General features: G+C 40.1%; 1 protein-coding gene across 2 annotated transcripts in view; it reads left to right on the top strand.

Annotated features, from left to right (window-relative positions):
* LOC309881753 (netrin-4-like) overlaps positions 1 to 19,258 on the top strand; it is a 55,435-nt gene extending 36,177 nt beyond the window's left edge. For both annotated transcript variants that reach the window (XM_082768072.1, XM_082768071.1), the window contains 5 exons: positions 6,940 to 7,153; positions 8,004 to 8,140; positions 9,157 to 9,225; positions 10,312 to 10,482; positions 12,313 to 19,258. In XM_082768072.1, the coding sequence (XP_082624198.1) occupies positions 6,940 to 7,153; positions 8,004 to 8,140; positions 9,157 to 9,225; positions 10,312 to 10,482; positions 12,313 to 12,449 (728 nt within the window). In that variant the 3' untranslated portion in view covers positions 12,450 to 19,258. The remainder of the gene's footprint in view (positions 1 to 6,939; positions 7,154 to 8,003; positions 8,141 to 9,156; positions 9,226 to 10,311; positions 10,483 to 12,312) is intronic.
* Positions 19,259 to 19,325: the final 67 nt, after the last annotated feature.

The raw sequence follows: 19,325 nt of genomic DNA, 5'->3' as shown, positions 1-19,325 counted from the left end.
GATAGTCTTTCTTCCCTTCAACTTAGACATCGGTTGCCAGCGTGGAGAACTTCGGCCTCTGTCATCCATACTCACGTCTGCTGGCAGCATATGCCTTTGAAGCTTTCCTAACACCTTGATGGTCTTCATCAAGATTTCTCTTAAACACTCCTCTCCCTGGGACTAATGGCCTGTGATATTGCTTAAACTTTCTGTGAACAGCACATCCTATGCTTCTGGTCTTCTGTATACTTTCCACTGGAATATCTTCCCAATTAGGGCCAGTAAGGACTGCTTCCACACAACTCTTTCTCTTTGATTTCATAATTTCCAAAGAAAACTGATAGACAGGGTTACAGTGAGTTTACCTAATTTACTCTGTATGCCATAGTGTTCTACAGTGGTTTCTCTTCAGTCCTGTTTTTAGTCAGTGCAGATTTTCTACAGGGAAATGTTTGTAATGGGGATACATCTTTATGCGAGAAGATTAGTTTTCAGTCTTATAGTATCTGAAAGTATTTGTGTATGAACACTGGTATACAGCAGTCGGGTGAAGGTGTAGTAACCAACATTGTGTGTAATATTAGATAACCAGTAACATAAAGGTGCACTGGAGAGAAGCAGAAAGGAAAAAAAAATGTTTGAAAATAGAGCCTACCTGTGAGGAAACCCTAGAACAGTCTGCCTGGGTGAAATCAGACCTTGACTCTACCTCTGCATCTTTTGTCTGGTCCCGTTACAAGCCTTGTAGTGCCTCCTGCCAATACTCTGCATAGCAAAAGAAAAACTATTCAGAGGGATAAGCAGAAATTTACCATGCTGAAAGAACTTTATTCCTATCATGCCAATCAAGCACAATAACATTCTTTTCACCTGGGAACATGCTGCTGCCAGCAGAAGTCCCCCAAATACAATTGTTTCCACTCTGCCTTGTGCAATCAAGCCTAGATTGCTGCCATTCCACTCTAGCTACCTGAAAGTTGTGTGTCTTTTCCAGCCTCCCTGTACAGGCAGTGGAGAAGCAGTAGGGTGTCCAGGGGATGATTTATTGTGTTCCAACATAGACACCTGTGACAGATGAACTGAATTGCCCTCTAAAGTACAATTCTATTTCTTTTCCCTGACTTAAGAGGTATTCTGGATCACTAGCCTGCATCAGAGTTTCTGTTGGTTGAGATGAATTTAACAGGTTTGACCAAGCATTAATACCAATAAGTAAACCTGACTTTATGTGTGCATAACTGAAGTCACCGAGACCTTTCACAGACATGTTAAGTAGTGCATGAATGCTTGCCATATTAAGGTATAAGGGAAGGGCAGGCAGTTCACTCTTGAAAGCATCAACTTTTATAGCAGATTGGTGTGTGCATGATGCTTGTAGTTGTGTGGAAAAAGAAGGGATATTCGAGATATAATTAAAAAGTTAAGCTTATGTGTAGTGAGGAGTGTGCGTGTTGGGAGAGGGGTGTTAGTCTGCTTTTTCTTATCTAAGGTGAGGAAGACAATTCCTACAATGCCCTTTGACAAATTACCTTAACAAGGTAGCATTTTGTATGATGAAAGAACTGATCCCCAAACACTTACGCACTGCCTACGTATCACATGAGAAAGTGTGCACTTTGTTATGCTGTACATCTGCAGATAATTTTCAGGGAATATTACCATACTTTGGACGTTATTATCAGTGATAGCAAAACTAGGAACCATAGCGCAGACAGGCAGAATTGTTTTGGTTAGAACAGACTCAGTTTGATAGAGGTGAGATTTGAGATTTCACCTTCAGAACCACCATCATCTCCTTACGCCTAGTGCTGATACTAGACTCAAAGACTCCATGCAGATTGAAGGACAGACCATCTTCTCCATTCTTTACGTTGCAAGATATGCATTGCTATTAAATGTAATCTGGTGTGGTATGAGTAAATTTTTCAGGTTGTATGACCCTAAAAAATGGTTATTTGTTAAAAAGTTACTGTTTTTTTTTTTGTTTGTTTTACCTTGTTAATAAGTACTAAAAGCAATAATCATATCGGGTAGATTTTTCTCAGCCTGCTGATCATAAATTGAAGAGCTGCCAATGCTGGACCAGAATGTGAAGATTTGCATGTACCACTTCACAGAATCACAGAATAGTTGAGGTTGGAAGGGACTTCATCAACTCATTTTGAGAAAACCATGCAAGCAGCACCAGGCAAACAACACTAAATAACCCACCCACTGGGCAAATGCTGAAAAGCAGTAATAAACTGCAAACAGCAGGCTGAATGGATTATTTTGGTGAGAGCAACCTGGTCATCAGCTTCCCATTTTGAAATCAGAGAAGAAAAATCTCCATGGGAGATCAAAACTTGACCCATGTGTACAGTGGATACTGAGCTGGGGAAGGAAATCTGATGAAAAAGCTGAATGAAATGCTGTGCTAATCCCTTTGAGAAAGCACGCTTGAAGAGTGCTCTGCCATCCAGAGCAAAGTCTAGGTTCAGCTGTGGCAGCCCCCTCAGGCTCCCAGAAAGTGAACAGGACGCTGCCCAGGCCCAGAAAGTCTTTAAGCATTAGTCATAATAATGAACAGCATTGTCTCTTAATCACTGCTAGGAAAAAAAAAAAAAGTTGTATAACAATTGGATGTCCTGGCATTATCCAAACCACCCTTTGCTGACCTCCAGTATGAGACCGCAAAGATATTCCCTTGAAAAAAAAATAAAAATCTGTTGAAGTTTGACATGTAAGTGTGAATCTGCTACTCCTTTTCATCTGCAGAGACAGCCTGCCTCTGATCCCTTTGCTTCTCTTCTTCCAGCTGGGGATGAATGAGAGCCAGGTCATGTACAGAGACTTGTTTCAACACTGTTTAGATTTATTAAATTAAAAAAAAAAAAAAAAAAAGGAAGGCATGAGAAAAGTCCCAGAGCCAAGCCTGGGACACCTGCTTGTTATTGGGGGTGACAACACAGGATTAAGCAGTTTGAATATAGATTTGTGTGAGAGCTTTGACTCATAAGCCTAATCGTTTCCTAACCAATGGCTAGAAAAGCTGCTGTATCCTTGGCTCTTTCCTGTGGCTTATTTGGAGGCTTAAAGGATCCTTCTGAAATGGCACCATCTTTTGTACTCACACTTTGCTTAGCTTAAAAAAAAACGCAGGCATGTAGACCAATTAGAAAGGCTCTCCAGGAAAACAAGCTTTCTACTCTAAGCACAAGGGTTGAAAATTAAAATGTGACCAGATGCACATGCACACACATTCTGAAAAGTTCTGCTGCTCTTCCTTTTACTTCTGCACAGAGGGAGTAAACTTTTAATTGTGATATCACAAAGGCCTGATCACATCTTGGTTCAGTCTGTCTTAACCAGCCCTGACCACACACACAGCTGTCTATCTTATTGCCTTCAGTTAAGAAGCATCATTGGCTGAGTCAATCTCCACATCTGACATGCTTTAAAAATTGCTCTGACTTGGTCATATGCTCAAAAGATGCACGTGTATATATTTCAGATTCAAAAGGCGTTGTTGCCTGTTTTTCATCAAGTAGCTGGTCTGCTCACAACTATCTTCTGCAGTGTAACTGCACAGAAGTTTAAGGGGAGATGCCTCAAAGTCCACTGATCTACTTGGACCTCTTGCTATTTTTCTATAACGTGGTACCACATTGTTGCAACCCATATTGCATTTTACATCTGTGTCCAATTACATGGAGAAGACAGCTGTGCTGAGGGCAGACAGATTTATTGAGGATTAGAGTGGAGACTGTTGTATGAATATGTTTTTTTTTATTCCTTGTCTCCCTCTTTTACAGTATGTTACATCCAGTAGAGTGACAAAAAAACTTAGGAGAGTAAAAGCCAAGAGGATGCTGGTAATACACAGTGAAGTGTTGTTCATTACACTGCTGTCAAGGGGAGAACCCATACAAACCAGCCATCTCTGGGCCAGAACTGTCAGCACACCGTCCCTAACATAATTGATGATGCCTTTGACAAACAAGGCCATTGTCATGCTGGCTCGTGTTTTGTTAGACAGGGAGGTGGATAAAGAGAAGACTAGGGTTTGCCAAGAGGAAAGAAGCAAAACTCAGCAGGGGAAGGTTCTTTGTTAAATATTGGGAAATGTGAAAGGATGGGTTTTTGGAAACTTGCTTTTCTGTTCTTTTAGTTATGAGGTTTATTTGCAAATCTATGATACCATTAAGCAGATAAAACCCAGTCATCAACAACGGCCCCTTCAGCATGTGGCAAGTGAGCTCTTATTTGGGGAGTTTCCTTAGATGCATAACTGATTTTGGCCATAACACTCTGTAAGCCAGACATGTACACACCCAAGCTGAAATGCTAAATAAACACAGACTGAGTAAAGCATTTGCAAGCCACTTGTATAACTCATCTGAAAGTGTTGTACATTTATTGATCTGGCTTGCTCTCTGATCCACCAGAAGGCTGTCCATGTTTCTAATTGGGAAATATGCCCCACAGTTCATTTGGGAACATCAGTTTTCATCAACTGCAGTCCTGAAATAAATTAAAAACCAAACCCAAAACCCAACAACAAACAAAACAACAACAAACCATGTTTTTTTCTACCTCCTTATCAGCTGTCAATGCTGTCATTCACTGTCCTGCAATACTTTCCCTTGGGGATAGGCTGTGAGAAGGCCTCGTCTTGAATCAGAATCTAGACTCAGTAATAGGGAGGCTAATGATGCTAAGGATATACCCATCTGTTATGTGACCCTCACAGATAAAACATGAAAACTGGAAGTAAAATGGGAATGAAGACAGATCCAGAAGTTGCAGAAACATGAGGAATTTCAGGTGAAAACTCCACAGGCAGATCATATCTACAGAGATACTAGAATGAAATCAGAAACCTGGATTCAAGCCAACATAGATGTTGGCAACTTCTGACTTCTTGTCAACCTCAGAAAACCTGCATTAAAGAAAGAGTGTTTCTGCTCCTTATCCCCAAATCTATGGCATCCATTTTTTTTTCAGTGGTGGATGGAACTAAATGTCTTCTTTTTTAGGATGATGTAGTCAGCCCTGCAAAAATCTGGGCAAAAGTAATTCAAGTTGAGCAGTGACAAATCAGAACTTGCCTTTGAAACTGTCAATGCTAATGAGCGCTTCGTTGTTACACCTGCTCTCCAGAACTGACAGCAAAATCCCTGGGTTTGCTCCCAAAGTCAAGACTGCTTTGTGGCAAACAGGCGAGCCTGCTGCCATCCGCCAACCAGCTCATTGTGTTGAGTACATTGCCCATGACAGCATGCTTATTTTCTGTCCTTAGGCTATTGTGCTAGTGTCCCTTGAAAACAACTGACTGAGATCTGTCTACAGCAGAGTGTAATAATATTATTAAAAATACTGGCATAAAGAACACAGGGCATGGTGAAAAAAATAACTATGTAGTAAGCAGATCATAAGAAAAATGCCTATTAAACAAAACTGCTCACCCTTTTTCTCATACTGTTTTTGGAAAATATTTTTTCTTGAGCATCAGATTTGAGGTTCCAGATGAAAGTGAATCTGCACTTGCTACAGTTAACACTCTTTGTAGTCATATACTCCCCCTCCCCTTGGAAAATGACGTGTGGAATCAGAGCATTCATTTGTTCTAGTATCTGTGAGCTCATGAAGAAAAGTAGTTTGATTAGTAGCAATGATGGGCAAACTTCGAAAGCTTTGGAGATCATGTTTGGTTCAGATAACCATCCAAAAGGCTGGCTCCTGATCCAAGCTATCCAAACACCTTGGGTGTCCAACATTTAACCGAAAATCTCTGTTAAAGCAGGTCTTAGCCATAACAGTTTTACTTCTCCCCTTTTCCAGATGGATGATGTAGTGATGTATTTACTCCTCAGTCTCTGCTACAAGCAAAAGCCAGGGCACAATGCTTTATTAATATATAAGTTCAGCTTAGTTCTCCTTTTAATCTAATTTGTTTGAATATCAAAATGGATGGGTATGTTAATTGCTTTTATTTTACCTATGCAGAGCTGTTGGCACAAGGCTTGACCATTTCAACTAGCCTCTTTCCTGATGAGGAAGAGTCAACTGAGCCTGGCTTTGTACCACTATATATATGGATAAATATAGATATGACTTTCCACCTCACTCCCTTACGCTGTCACCTTGGGAATATACTGGTGGCATGGGACTATGGCAATTTATTGTTTTTGAAGGCAGAATGGCCAACAGGAGCTGTAACTATACTGCTGTGTTGTCTTGAGTTGCCGAGGCTGGTGTCAAACAGGCAATAGAGTTGAAGATGTTTGGTTTTTATCTCTTGTATTGCCCTTCAGCTATATATGAAGCATGTTTAGTGAGTTTAGAGATCCTCTCCCATTCTGTCACCTTTTCTTTCAACAAGTCTGCTTATGTATTTGTACAATAGATTTAATGAGTTTCCCCACACACCTACAGTACTGCATGGTGAGACATCCCTTAGATCTCACAGTGAAGGAAATTCGTGGACTTCTTGGAGGCAGAAATTGAAGAAATATTTCAGGTCATTTGAACCACCTGTGTAAGCCACAACTAGCCCCAGAAGAAACACTAGTTTGTTTCATAGGAAAGAATGCAGGCAGTAGCTATCATTTGAGACCATATCCATGATAGTGCATCTCTCTGTGAATCACCTGAAAGCTGCTTGAAAATTGAACACACAGTGGAGGCCTCCTGCCACTGCTTCAAAACCCTGTATGTTCCAGATTTGTGGAGCAGGAAAGAATTGACTTTCACACACATGGGTCTTAGTTGGATGTGTTTTGCTGTGCTTCATGTTATAAAGAAAAAGAATATTGCAAGCATAGGCTGACAATGCAATGGTTACCTGCATCGTTTCAATATGAAACTGCTGAGTATCAGGAAGAGGGAAGGGGTCTCTCAACCTTGCAAAAATGTCTCTTAACCTGATGACCCCTGGGCACATAATCTCAGTCACCTCTTCCCGTATTTCCATAGCTTGCTCCTGCCAGCCAATGGGTTCAGCCAACGCAACTTTCAGCAGAAGCTGGCGATGCCACCCCAAGACGGGATTCTGCTACTGCAAGCCAGGTGTGGCGGGCCCCAACTGCGATAGATGTCTCATGGGCTACTGGGGCTTTGGAGAGAATGGCTGTCGTCCTTGTGACTGTGCCAGAGACTGCGACCAGCATACTGGAAACTGTTTCAATGGGTAAAGAAGCCCTTTTTTGGGTTCACTTTGAGATGGGATTCTGTAAAAATGAAACGAAATTTAACTGAAATAGTGCAGTGATGACAGTAAATGGAGGATGCTGGAGGGGACCAGGGGATGCACATAGTTTGAAAAGGTGGCTGTAAGTTGTAAAATGTATCCTAGATGCCATTTGGTGGCTGGCACACTTGAAAATCCATTGTGTTATCCAAGGCAAACTAGAAATGATGACTTTTGCAGTAACAGGCAAGTCCACAGCACCAAAGTAGTCTGTGTGGCATTTCTAAATGCATCTGTTTGCCTTGGAAATAAATGTAAGAGTCTGGAGTGCTTGCCTTTCCTCTGTGCCCAGGGTAAAAAGATACAAGGTCTCCCTTTTTGTTTCTGGAAGGCAGGCATCTGCACCCCAAACATGCTTTAATCTCAGTACAGGAGTCCCATGGCTTGCTTGCTGACTGGCTGCAGTTTTATTGGTCCTGCAGGTGTCCTTAGTTCCTAGCGATGCCAGCAAGTGACCACTAACTTTGAGTTACTTGGTTGTTCAGTAAAAAAAACAAAACAAAACAAAAAAAAACCAACAAAACCAAAAATAACCTCAAAAAAAAAAAAAAAAAGGCAAGAAAGGCTCAATACACAGTTATTTCATAGAAATAGTAAGTCAGCATTGCTGAGGCCTAAATAAAAGCCTAGATCTTGTGGTTTCTCTGTATGGCATGAGGTTTTGCTCTTATTTACACTCCCAACCAGAAGAGAGAAAGTTTACCTGTCTGGATGCAGCTACATGCTATGACCACTTGCTTCCCACCCACCTTGTGTTTTAACCGAGTCTTCTCTTTTTATTCCCTTCCAGCTATGACAATGAGCCATTCTTTAATATCCCCATTGGGGGACGAATCCCTGACCTTGTGCAAACACCAATTAATGAGAGTGAGGATGAGTGGAAGTGGAATGACCACGAGCAGGGATTCTCTGCCCTGAGGCACCCAGGTACAGCCCAGTCTGGGAACAGCTGGAAGCTTCCCTCTGTGCCAGCTCTTTCTTCTCTTCACCCCTACTTAAATTCTCCTACTCGTCTCTAGCTCCAATCTGTCCCCCATCTGCTGGCAACATCTGCTGATTTGAACTATCGTTGGTTATTATTATACCTACATTGTTATTTTCCAAACAAGGCTCTACTTTTTTCTAGCACTTTGTTTTTGGAAACTGATGAGACATAATTAAGATTGTGTGAAAAAACACACCCCATTTGTGGTCCTAATTATAGTCACAATGCTTATGAATTTGCACAGCTTCTCAAGTATTCAGTTTCCCACAACTTCAGATGCCATTTGTAAAAATATCATGTCAGCCGTCACTGAAACGCAGCCACCTCTGGGGTGGCATGCAAATGGTTTTAAGAATAAGGAATTCCTCATGGCACAACAGCTCAAAAGAGAAAGCAAAGAGTTACTATGCTGTATCCAGCTAATGTCATAAATAAGTAAGCTTTTAGAATGAGGTGGAGTCTTTAATACTTGAACTGTTGTTGGTTTTGCTTGCCACATGTGAAAGTCAGCACTTACTAGCATCAATGACTTGGTAAGGCCCCGAGGTAACAGTGCCACCTGTTTCATATCAAGACTTCCCCTGAGAGGCATATTACCTTAATAACAGCAAAGTTCAGCATTTCTTAGCTTATGTGATTGAATAAAATGTATTTTTACTTACTTGATTTATACCTGGGTCCAACAAAACTCTATTAAATATCAGTTTATTATCTATATAATAGGCCCCATGAGGGCCTCATTTTACTCAACAGTACTGATAAGTTGTCAGACCAATTATTGTATCATCTAACAAGTAACACATTTGCAAATAACTGAGTTCACTCTCAAACTTCAGGTCCACCCAGATTATAGAAGTTAGATACATCTAACTTTATAACTGAATAGCATATGCTTTTCTTTCCTCTCTCATGTCCTGGCTCTTCTCCAACACCTTGTGTGCTGTGGTTTTCCTGCTAGAAAAGTGTGTGTGCAAAGAGAAGGTGCTTGGAAGTGTCACTGACTTCTGCCAAATGAAATATGCTTACGGTAAGTGAGTGATGTGCCCTCAAGGTATGATACTTTCACTATGTTGTTTATGCGTGTTATTAGCTGATAGCAGGGAAGAATTACAGAATTGGCAAAGTCATGAAATAAGAGGTAGGATTTCCTCTGCCTTTTTTGTCCAGTGACGCGTCCAACTTTTGATCAGAGCTGAGCAGTGAATAGCCTTTTTCATACCAGGTTCCTTGGTGTCTCCTTTCCACTTTCACTTTTTGCAGCAGGAGTGCTACAATTTGAAGTCTGCAGAATGGTTGACCTCTAGATCAAGAATAAATGATAAAAGCCTTGCATCTAACCCGCCATTGCTTTTGCACTCATTGTGCAGGCTCAAATGGCCACGCTTGCTTACCGAGAATGTATTTAATGCTGTGGGTTATGAACACCTGGTTCATACCATCACATGAAGAAAGGAAGGCTTTGAGGTTTGATGTGCTTGTGTCATGACACAACAAAGCTTGCTTGTGGGGCTATCTGGATGAGACTACTCTGCCAAAAAGTTATGGATCCTACCAAGTTAAAGGAGCAGAAATTTATCATGGCAACCAGATGTTAGACCACAAAACAAAAATACTTTTTCTGGCTTGTTGTGCAATCATGGAATTTCACCATGTGACATGCCTACAGTCTGACAGGAAACTTCCTGACTTCCTTCCTGTGGAGGAGACAGTCCCTTCCCGCAGGACACAAATTTTGAAAGGTCAGAGGTAAAGCTATACAAATTCACCACAGGTTTTCAAATCGTCAAATATAAGGCAAATAATCAGTGTGCTTCTATCAGACTGTTAACTGTATCTGTTTTTGTACCCTTCCTCTGCCTACACACAAGTGCTTTACTACGAGTTCCAGGTGTTTGACAGCAACCCATTAAAGAGCAGTTGATAAATAACATGGTGAAAGGATTAGGTAATTCAACAGAAAAAGCCAGTTTTCCTTCTCTAAACTCATTTAGAAGGAATTATGAATGCCATGGAACACAACTTCTGTAAAACTTCAGTGTTTTTCATGTCTTTTTCCAAGGTGTTAAATCACTTAGAAATTCTTTGTTGGTCTTATCTTGATGTTTTCTGGCAGTGATAAAAGCAAGAATCCTATCAGCTCATGACAAAGGGACACATGCAGAAGTTGTTGTGAAAGTGAAGAAGATCCTGAAATCAGGCAAAGTGAAAATTGCTCGGAGCAACAGAAGCATTTACCCCGAATCCTGGACCAACAGGGGATGTACCTGTCCCATTCTCAATCCTGGTAAGGACAAAATGTTTGTAGATCTTGTTCTGTGGGGTCACACTCAGGTTCATCAGTCTCATCTATATCTGCACTGCTACAAATCAGGAATAACTCCCCGAAAAGAAGAAAGTCATGTAGCGTGAGTGATAGAGATCAAAACCAACTGTGGTAAAGCAGTTCCAGGTAACATAAAGCAGAGTAAACCTATTTCTTTCTGTGGACTATTAAGAAAAATGCCAGCTGTAATGCACTCCAGGTTTAAACACTCAAAGCCAAACCACGCTTCCTTGTGGTGGGTGTGCTAGGTGGAACCTTTATCTATTGGACAGTAGCTAGACTTAAACTACCTTCAACAGCTACTCCAGCCCACAGCTTGCTTCCCCTGTAAACAGTGGTGACAATTCTGAGTTTTCGGAGTAACAGTTCATTAAACATCTGTGAGACACAATGAGTGAGTGATCACCTACTAGGGTACCCCATCACTGCAGGTTAGCCCTCTGATCCTGCCATGAATGCCTGATGGTTCTGTTTCCTGAGGTCTGAATTGCTGTAGTCTCCCAACTGCGAGAAGGGAGTGTGGATTGCTGTGGCAGAACACACAGCTGTCACACTGAAGAGCCATGCCAGCTGAGCTGCACAGGGCACATAGATAAATCCAGCCCTTCAGGCTGCTCAACAGCCAGCCCGCATGCAGCCTCTCTCAGGCACTTCAGTAATTGTGTTTATTTTGTTTCTCTCCAGAACACTGACAATGTGGTCTTTCTGTTGCCAAGAGTTTCAACTCTGAGTTCCTTCTTGTCTTTACTCCAAAAAGTTTCGTTCCACAGATGGAACCCAAAGAATTGCTCTTTGGAAGTTAAGTGGGTGGATATAAAAAGGTTGTCTGCCTTCCATCAGGATGGATGTAGAAATCTCAGCTAAGATCAAACAGCCAGCACAAAATTTTACAATAACAAGTAAAATTAAACAAACAGAAAACAGCAAACAAAAAAAAACTATTCTTTGTGTATGACTTTAAAACACTTTTCTTCCCTGAACACCTCCACATAGAGGCTGCTGAAAATAAAAGATCATAAACTGCCAGTGCAAATCTAGTCGTGCATAGCGTATTCTGGCATTTGCAAAACCAGAAAATACACATGTGCAGTCCATGTTCCACACATCTATTAATAATACTACAAAACCAAAATATCCAGCCCCACACGTAATTTGCAGTGGGTGCCTCTCATTTCCTCCAAGTTCTAATCACTGAGGGAATTTTAATTGTCACAGTTCATAAAACACAAGGAGTGCTTATCTATCTAAGTCAGGGACGGGATTTTCACTGGTACTTGTTCCTAGTCTGCACATGCAGTTACCTATTTTTTTGTTCACAGACCTTGTTCTTTGAGGCCCACATACCTGTATCTTCAGGTTATAGGTCTAGGAAGTCTGGCTTACTATTATCACATATAAAAATGGAATTCTGCTACTCATTATACCTACACAGGCCAGAAGTAATGCTACTGAAGCACACAGAGTTATACTGGCTTAAAACAAAGGTCAGAGATAAGACTTAAAACTGGTCACCTGCACACTGAGGCGGTGAATTCACAAGTGGTAAACCCACTGGAACTAAATCAATTTGTAATTGCGTGACATTTAACCTGTGTGGCCAGGAGTCAGCACTGACCACATCCCACAAAGGCATGTATATAGGTAAGACTGCACATGCGCAAGCTGGAATATAAAAACTGCAGGAAGCAAAAATGCCACAATATCACATGCCAGATCATTAAGAAATTGAGAAATTCTGTTTAATCTTACTCTCTTTTTATGTTTTTTTTTTTTTTTCCTTCTTTAAACTAGGTACTGACTACCTTATAGCAGGCCAGGAAGACTCTAGGACCAGCAAACTTCTTGTGAACATGAACAGCTTGGTTAAACCCTGGAAAGCACATTTGGGAAAACAAGTAGCAGATATTCTTCGAACTGGGTGCAAGTAATTTCTGCTTCAAAACTTACAGTGATGAACTTTGCCTTTTAATAACACTGCAGTGAAAGGTTTAGGTAGTTTGTATGTTTCCATTCATTGTGCTCCTAGCTGAAATGATGAAGGCAGGCTCACCACCCTTTCTCCTTTCATTTCCCTAAACAGAAAACTTTGGGACATGACTTTTTTTTTCCAGCAATGCACAGCCTTATCACACAAAATGAACTAGTGCATCATACATAGGTTGCAAGTCAGTTTTTAATTTGAGCCTGATTCCATGTATCCAGAGAATCATTTTACAAGGCCAAACTGAAGCTATGGATCAGTGTTTCCATACTTCAAGTCAGCGCCTGATATAAGCATGTATAAGCTGCTTACATAATGCATTCATTACTGGGGTGTAGTTTTCTTTATGTAAGTGACCACTAACAGGCAGCAATTTCTTTCAGCTTTACAAGTGGCATAAAGTAGACAAGTATGTCATAATAATTACCTACAAGAGCTCAGATATTTTTATTTACCATCGAACTGTTGTTATGCCAATATAACATGCTGCTTTCTAGAGGACAATATTATCACACTGCTGAACAGAAACTAACATGGGACTTAGATCGGACAAGGCTCTATAGATGTACATTGCTATCATCAGTGCTTAGTGATGAGGCCTGCTGCAAAAAGCAACTTGATTCCAAATCCAACTTGTGCTCTTTAAGGTCATTTTGCTCTTTCCTGTAGTACTTGAGTCTGTAACACCACACAAAGGTTTCACAATGATTACCACCAAAAAGCCTTATGCTAGGAAAGAGCCAAAACAAGTGATGAACGTCAGCTGCTCTACTGTTGAATGTGTAATTCTACAAAAGCTACAGAAGTAGGCGGAGGTAAATTGGTTGGCTGGACTGCGTTTTAGATGAGGTAGCTGTGAGAGAGATGTGGTACTGTTAGATGAGGTACTGTGAGAGCAACCTGGCTATTCGAGCTGTGCTCAAGACCACTGCCATTTGATTTGCACTTAGCGCTTTCATTCTGCTTTATTTCTCTTGGTCATACTTGAGGTTAAGATCTGAACCTAGGCTGCCTTCCCATCGCACCTGAGGATTGCTTCTCCCCCCAGAAATATAGGGGAGGTTAACACCTGCCCTCTAGATAGTAGTTATGTTCTGCAAAAGCATTCTTTCTAAATCTGTTTCACCGTTCTCCAAAGGAAAGGAGAGGTAGCTACTTAAATTGTTCCCTAACAAAGCATTTTGAGGAAAGTGTAGTTCTAGACTCTGTCCATGGGACAGGGGACTCACGAGCAAATGAAGCTCATTGGAACGCCTTCCCTTGTTAAGTAAAACAAAAATTATAATGGATCAGTCTGTACTTCCAGGTGGTTAAAAGTGCCACTTCTGTATATTTCTGCTCCATGTCTATGACTTGAGCTCTCAAGAGGAGATATCTTAATTTAGCACTCCCTGACTGGTGCATGGAGTATCTAGGAAAACCTTAAGCTAATGCACAAGGATGTCTGTTCCAGGCTACATTCAGGCCATCAGTTTGTTCTCTTTATCACTGAGAACCTGAACAAATCAGCTTCATTAATTCCATTTGTCAGTTGTCCTTTTAACTGTGTATTGGTTGAACAGCTGAAAAATCTTCAGGTCATTTGGAAGTGGGCAATAGGCAGATATTTACAAAATGAAAGCACCGCTTTTCTCCTAACTGTGCGTAGTATTTCTTCCCCTTCCTTTTCAAGTGCTCCCCTTCTCCATTGCCATTGATTTTCCTCTTCCCTTCTATTTATTTGTTGTTGCTAAAGTGGTATCCAAGTATATGGCATCTCCAACAAGCCATTTAATTAATGCAATAAAACACATTTTAACAAGGATATTTGGCTTAATTTATATTAAGCTTATAGAAGTTAAAGCATAACAACTGCTTTCTTTATAGTCTTCAGGCTGTCTGCACAAAAAGATTGATGATCTTCCTTCCAAGTAGCAATAAAGATGTGCACATTAATTTATAGTCTGTTCTCAAAGGGCCTCTCAGTATAAATGAAAATCAAGTGAAGGTTTATAACTAAGTTAAGGAACATGCTTTTCAACACAGACCATTTTACCTGCGGGGCATCCCATTTACCAGTGATCATATTCCACTTTGGTTTACAGTCAGTATTGTATTAAAGCAAACTTCCATGTTTCAATTTTTGTGCCAGATGGATGGTTTTGTGGAGAGAGTAAACAGCTGCATAGTTCCTTCTGTGGGCGAAAATTATTTGTTACAGGGTCATTCACAAGTATTTCCAGCAACTGCTAGGAGAAATACCATCTGTAATGCAAATATTCATACCCCAGCATGTTCTCTTAGGGCCTACTGTAATACAGCGATTAATAACTACCATACTGCAAACACTGCTGTGTGCAAAGATTGCCATCAATATATCACACACTTCAAATATCTCAAAACTGGGTGACATCCATACACAGTGAGGTGTGTGTGGGGGGTGACCCTAAAAACATTCAACCAATTTATTTTCCTAGTTTCCCATTTTTTTGGATCTCTTATTTGCTCATAGCTGTATAGTTAAGTGTAATTAATTCCCTCTATTAGTTAGAAACAATGCACATTTTATTCCAACTACTAGTTCTCATTTAATGGCTTTGCTCTGTACAGTAACAGGTATTCCATAAGTATGGAATTTAATTTCAAAGTACAAAATGAAAGCATATGAGGGTGAGTCAACACTGCAAGTTGACTTTTCACGTCTCTGTCTGCTGATCTGGTACCTGAATTAACAGAGAAGAAAAATCAAAGAATGAAGTTCCAACCCAGACTACCACATGCAATCTATTTGTTCTGCAGTGTTAAAAATCCAAGTAGTCTATCTGAAAATAAGTATTGAAAATTAGTCAACATGAACTGCAGAAATCAAGTTAGAACAGCTACTGATTAAGGTACTGATGAGAAAGTTTAAGTGATCATAATGTGACTCAGGAAAGTTAAAAAAAAAAAAAAAAAAGTTATTTGCTTGCGTATTGGTATGTGAAAAGATGAGCCTGAGATGGCAAGATGACAACACTTTTCCTAGCAGGAGCTGTTACATATTTCTCAGAACAAGTACACATGGTCATGGCACAGTAAATTAACAACAGTTAAAGAACCCTACCACAGAAGATATCTCTTTCCAAGAGGAATTGTTTTGTAGGTCTGTATTCACTATCAAATATCTTGTGCCCATCTGTCATAGGTGGCACAGCAATATAAATAGCACTAACATGGAGAAAAATATGTATTTGCCCAATACAGAAGTGGCTGGACAGCTTCTTTCAGTACTAGTGCCCACCTTAAAAGATGTCCCCATGAACAACCCTACAACACCCACATGGATAAGGTGTCTCAGTAGCAGCAGCAATCACATACCAAACAGTAGCAATAATGCATCGCTTGGAAATCCTGCATAAGGATTAAATAAAAGCATTTACCCACAAGACAAATCTGGAAAGCTGTGGAAAATTTGTAATAGTGCAGGCAATTGCTTGAAGGAGAAGCACATTTAAGTTTCCACAGCAGCAAGCTTGGTATTGCTGGTCAAAACAGCTCTCTAGCCGCTGTACAGCATGTGCAGCCATTAACACATGGTCACTCTTGCAACACAGACCCCAAAGCATCAAATTAGTTCATTAAGTGGCCATTGTGAGTGCACAGCCTTAACTCCAATGTTGTATCATTACTAATGCTTCTTCCTCTGCTGCTCCTGGCAAGCGGTTAAGGAAAATCTATCTACGCACAACCTTGTGCAGTGCTCTTTGGAAAATGGCTCATTGCTATAAAGAACAAGTTTTCTCTGTAGTGTTTACTGTGTCTCATGATTTTTCCATGCTGCTTGATGTAAGTTTTCTTTGAATTAATATAATTCATCTGATGTGCTCTCTGAAGAATCCCCCAAACCTGGAAGAGTTAGTGTGTTATTTGTTAAGTGTTACAGCACATTCTTTTTTGTACTTAAAACTTCAATTAAAAATACTCAAAACATTTACACTGATGTGAGGTTTGGGATCTATTTTTAAAATTTTAAACCACACAATCCTCAAACCACATGCACATTAATTCTTTTTAAATTAATAAACCACAAGCATTACAGACATCAGGCTCTTGCTTCAACAGTCAGGCATAGTCAGGCAAATGGAGAAAAGCATTTAGCCAATAAGGCAACCATGATGGTTTTTTCTACTAACTTGTGAAAAAATGTCCGTTTTGTATGAAAAGGTACAGATTGAATGCAGAACAAGTGCTGTTGATTTATGCTAATCCAATAGCTGATTGAAATTCAATGCTGCAAAACCTTACATGCAGGTACTTGCAGGTATTTAATTCCCCATTAAAACACATGCATGAAGTTTTACAAGTTTGAAGTCTAAAAAGATACTTACCAGGTTCTTAACCACTTCTTTGCACATAGCTGATTTCTGGGATGCAAGACATGAAAATAGAAAGGTATTTTTGGTATGTGGAAGATGCCTTACCTATAAATGCTCAGAACTTAGAAGGCTGCTGGCGTTAGTCCCCATGCTTAAAACCAAACCCAACAAATTATCAGAGACTTACCTTCGCAATTCTTTGTTGTAGTTGAACTTATTCTTCAATATACTGTACAACTGGACCTCTGAGGCCTAACCTTCTTTCTTCATACAGTAATGACATGATACATACTGCCATCACACTTTTGTCTTGCAGTTTGTGATGGGAAAGCACTTTTGTCTTGCAGCTTGTGATGTACTACTTTTAAATGCACAGGTCTGAGTCCTGAATTAAAATTTAGTTTTAGGAGATTGTCCCACATTGGCTTATGTTGTCATGGCAGCACTACACCTGACATAAAGCTGTTACATGGTACCAGTGTTGGGGGACAACACACAGAACAAATTCTGGTAGACCAGATTCTCAGGACAGTGGCTCTTCTGCATTTAAAAAAACTAAGTCTAGCTCCGAAAATACTAACTCAAATGTATTCAAAATATGGCTCTTCATGAGAAAAATCACAAGCACTGAGGGTATTTCAACCTTTACCTGTACAGGAAACATCTGTTAACAACATGTGTACACATTCCCAATATAAAAACAATGGTTATAAACAGAAGTAATTCTGAACCAGAATTACTATATATACAGCGTTGGAAATGCAAACTACAAGCACCGAACCCAACTATCAAATTCTGCCAACCCTAGCTTGTCCCATGCAATGCAGTCCCAAATCAGAACAGTATCAGCTGTATCCAACCTAGGTCATTTTTAGGCTCTTTGTATCTCAACGAGAAAGAAGGGGCCAAAGAAGGGAACAAAGCACCTGTAAGAAGAAAGGGGACTGCCTGCAGCAGAAGGGGGATAAAAAGAAAGCAGTAATAATATTTGGGAGTATATGAGAAGGGGACAACATAAAAAGGAAAAGGAACAGCATGGAAACAGCATGGTAACAGCAAGAAAAAGCACTGGAAACAGATGCAGAAATCCAATACCCCTCTCTCATACAGCACCCTGTGAAAGGAATAAGATTATTTTGAGAAGATGCTTTCACCTTCTTAGGAAGCATAAAGGACTTGCCACTTTCAGAAACAAACAAATCAGCAGGACCTGTCATCAGATCTGGTACAGCAAATCCTATGACCCTTCAAAGCGTTGTGGCATCCGGGTTAATCTGCACTGTGCAATCATTACAAATCTTCCTGTGCTCTTTGTTTTGGCTATAACAGGGCCTTCGTGAATGGTCTGCGCGCTGATTCATCAAGACTAGTCTGTAATGTGTTATCTTTAATTTTATTTTATTTTATTATTTTTTTTTTTTTTTACAAAGTACATTTGTTATTGATTTAGAGATTGTATCTCCATTCAGGCTCTGACTGCTGACCATAGCTTATGCTAAGAACATGGAATTCACTAGAGGAAACACAAAAAGAAATAAAGAAAAAGTCCAAGGATTCCTGAGGAAAGTAAAGTCAGCAGCAGATAGGAGAAAATCAGAGCCCTGTGTTAGGCAGCCACAGCTGTACATTCTACGTCTGACACTACTGGAGGAAACATGTCACCTCATGCTTATTTTCTTTGAATTAAAAAAAAAAAAAAAAATTTTTTTGTATACCAAGAAGCAACAGATACTGCAGTCCCCATAACAGGGAGGACAAAAGGCCTATTGTTTAATGATTTCAATTAAATTAGCAAATGGCAGAAAATTAAGCAGCATTCCAAGCATTTCAGTGTTGCGTGGGGCTACTTTCAGTGGATCTGAATGCCTGAAAAGGCCTTTCCAGCTTGAACCACTGGCTGATGCACAGCATACTCTAACCATAAGCCCTTGTGCTTCTGGCAGAGATAGGCACAAAACCAAAAGCAAGCTTTTACTAATGCTATTAGCATGTTAACAGCAGCTGTCTGCACTGCTCAGTGTTAGTAAAAGCAGTTACATACTACATTCATTAATACTTCAATATTTTAGCAGTCTTTGACATTATTTCTTGGTCTTCATAACATCAAGATACGTCAGTATTTGAGAGACAAGCTTCTCCTTGCATGCTTAGCTACAGAACTAGAACTCCAGTCATCTTACCCTAGCAGTCAAAATTAGTCTACAGTGAAGAGCACAAACCCACTAATATCTTACCATTTCAAGCCTACAGAACTTTGTGCTCTGGCTATGAATTTGATACCAAATTACATAGTTTGTATTTCAAATAGCCTAACACTGACAAATGAACACTACTAGGTACTGTTTGATATTACTGGGAAAGAATTATAACATTGGTATTGTAATTACTGCTGTACTTTTTGACCCTTCCTTTACTGGGGAGGACTTTTCTCTTAAGTTCTCAGCATTACTAGCAAACCATCAGCTCCAGAGGGGTTAAAAGCAGTTAAA

This window comes from Aythya marila (assembly GCF_965140915.1).
Source record: "Aythya marila genome assembly, chromosome: 10".
NCBI classification, from domain to species: domain Eukaryota; kingdom Metazoa; phylum Chordata; class Aves; order Anseriformes; family Anatidae; genus Aythya; species Aythya marila.
The sequence above is the reverse complement of the archived record's forward strand: the minus strand, read 5'-3'. Positions and strand labels throughout refer to the sequence as shown.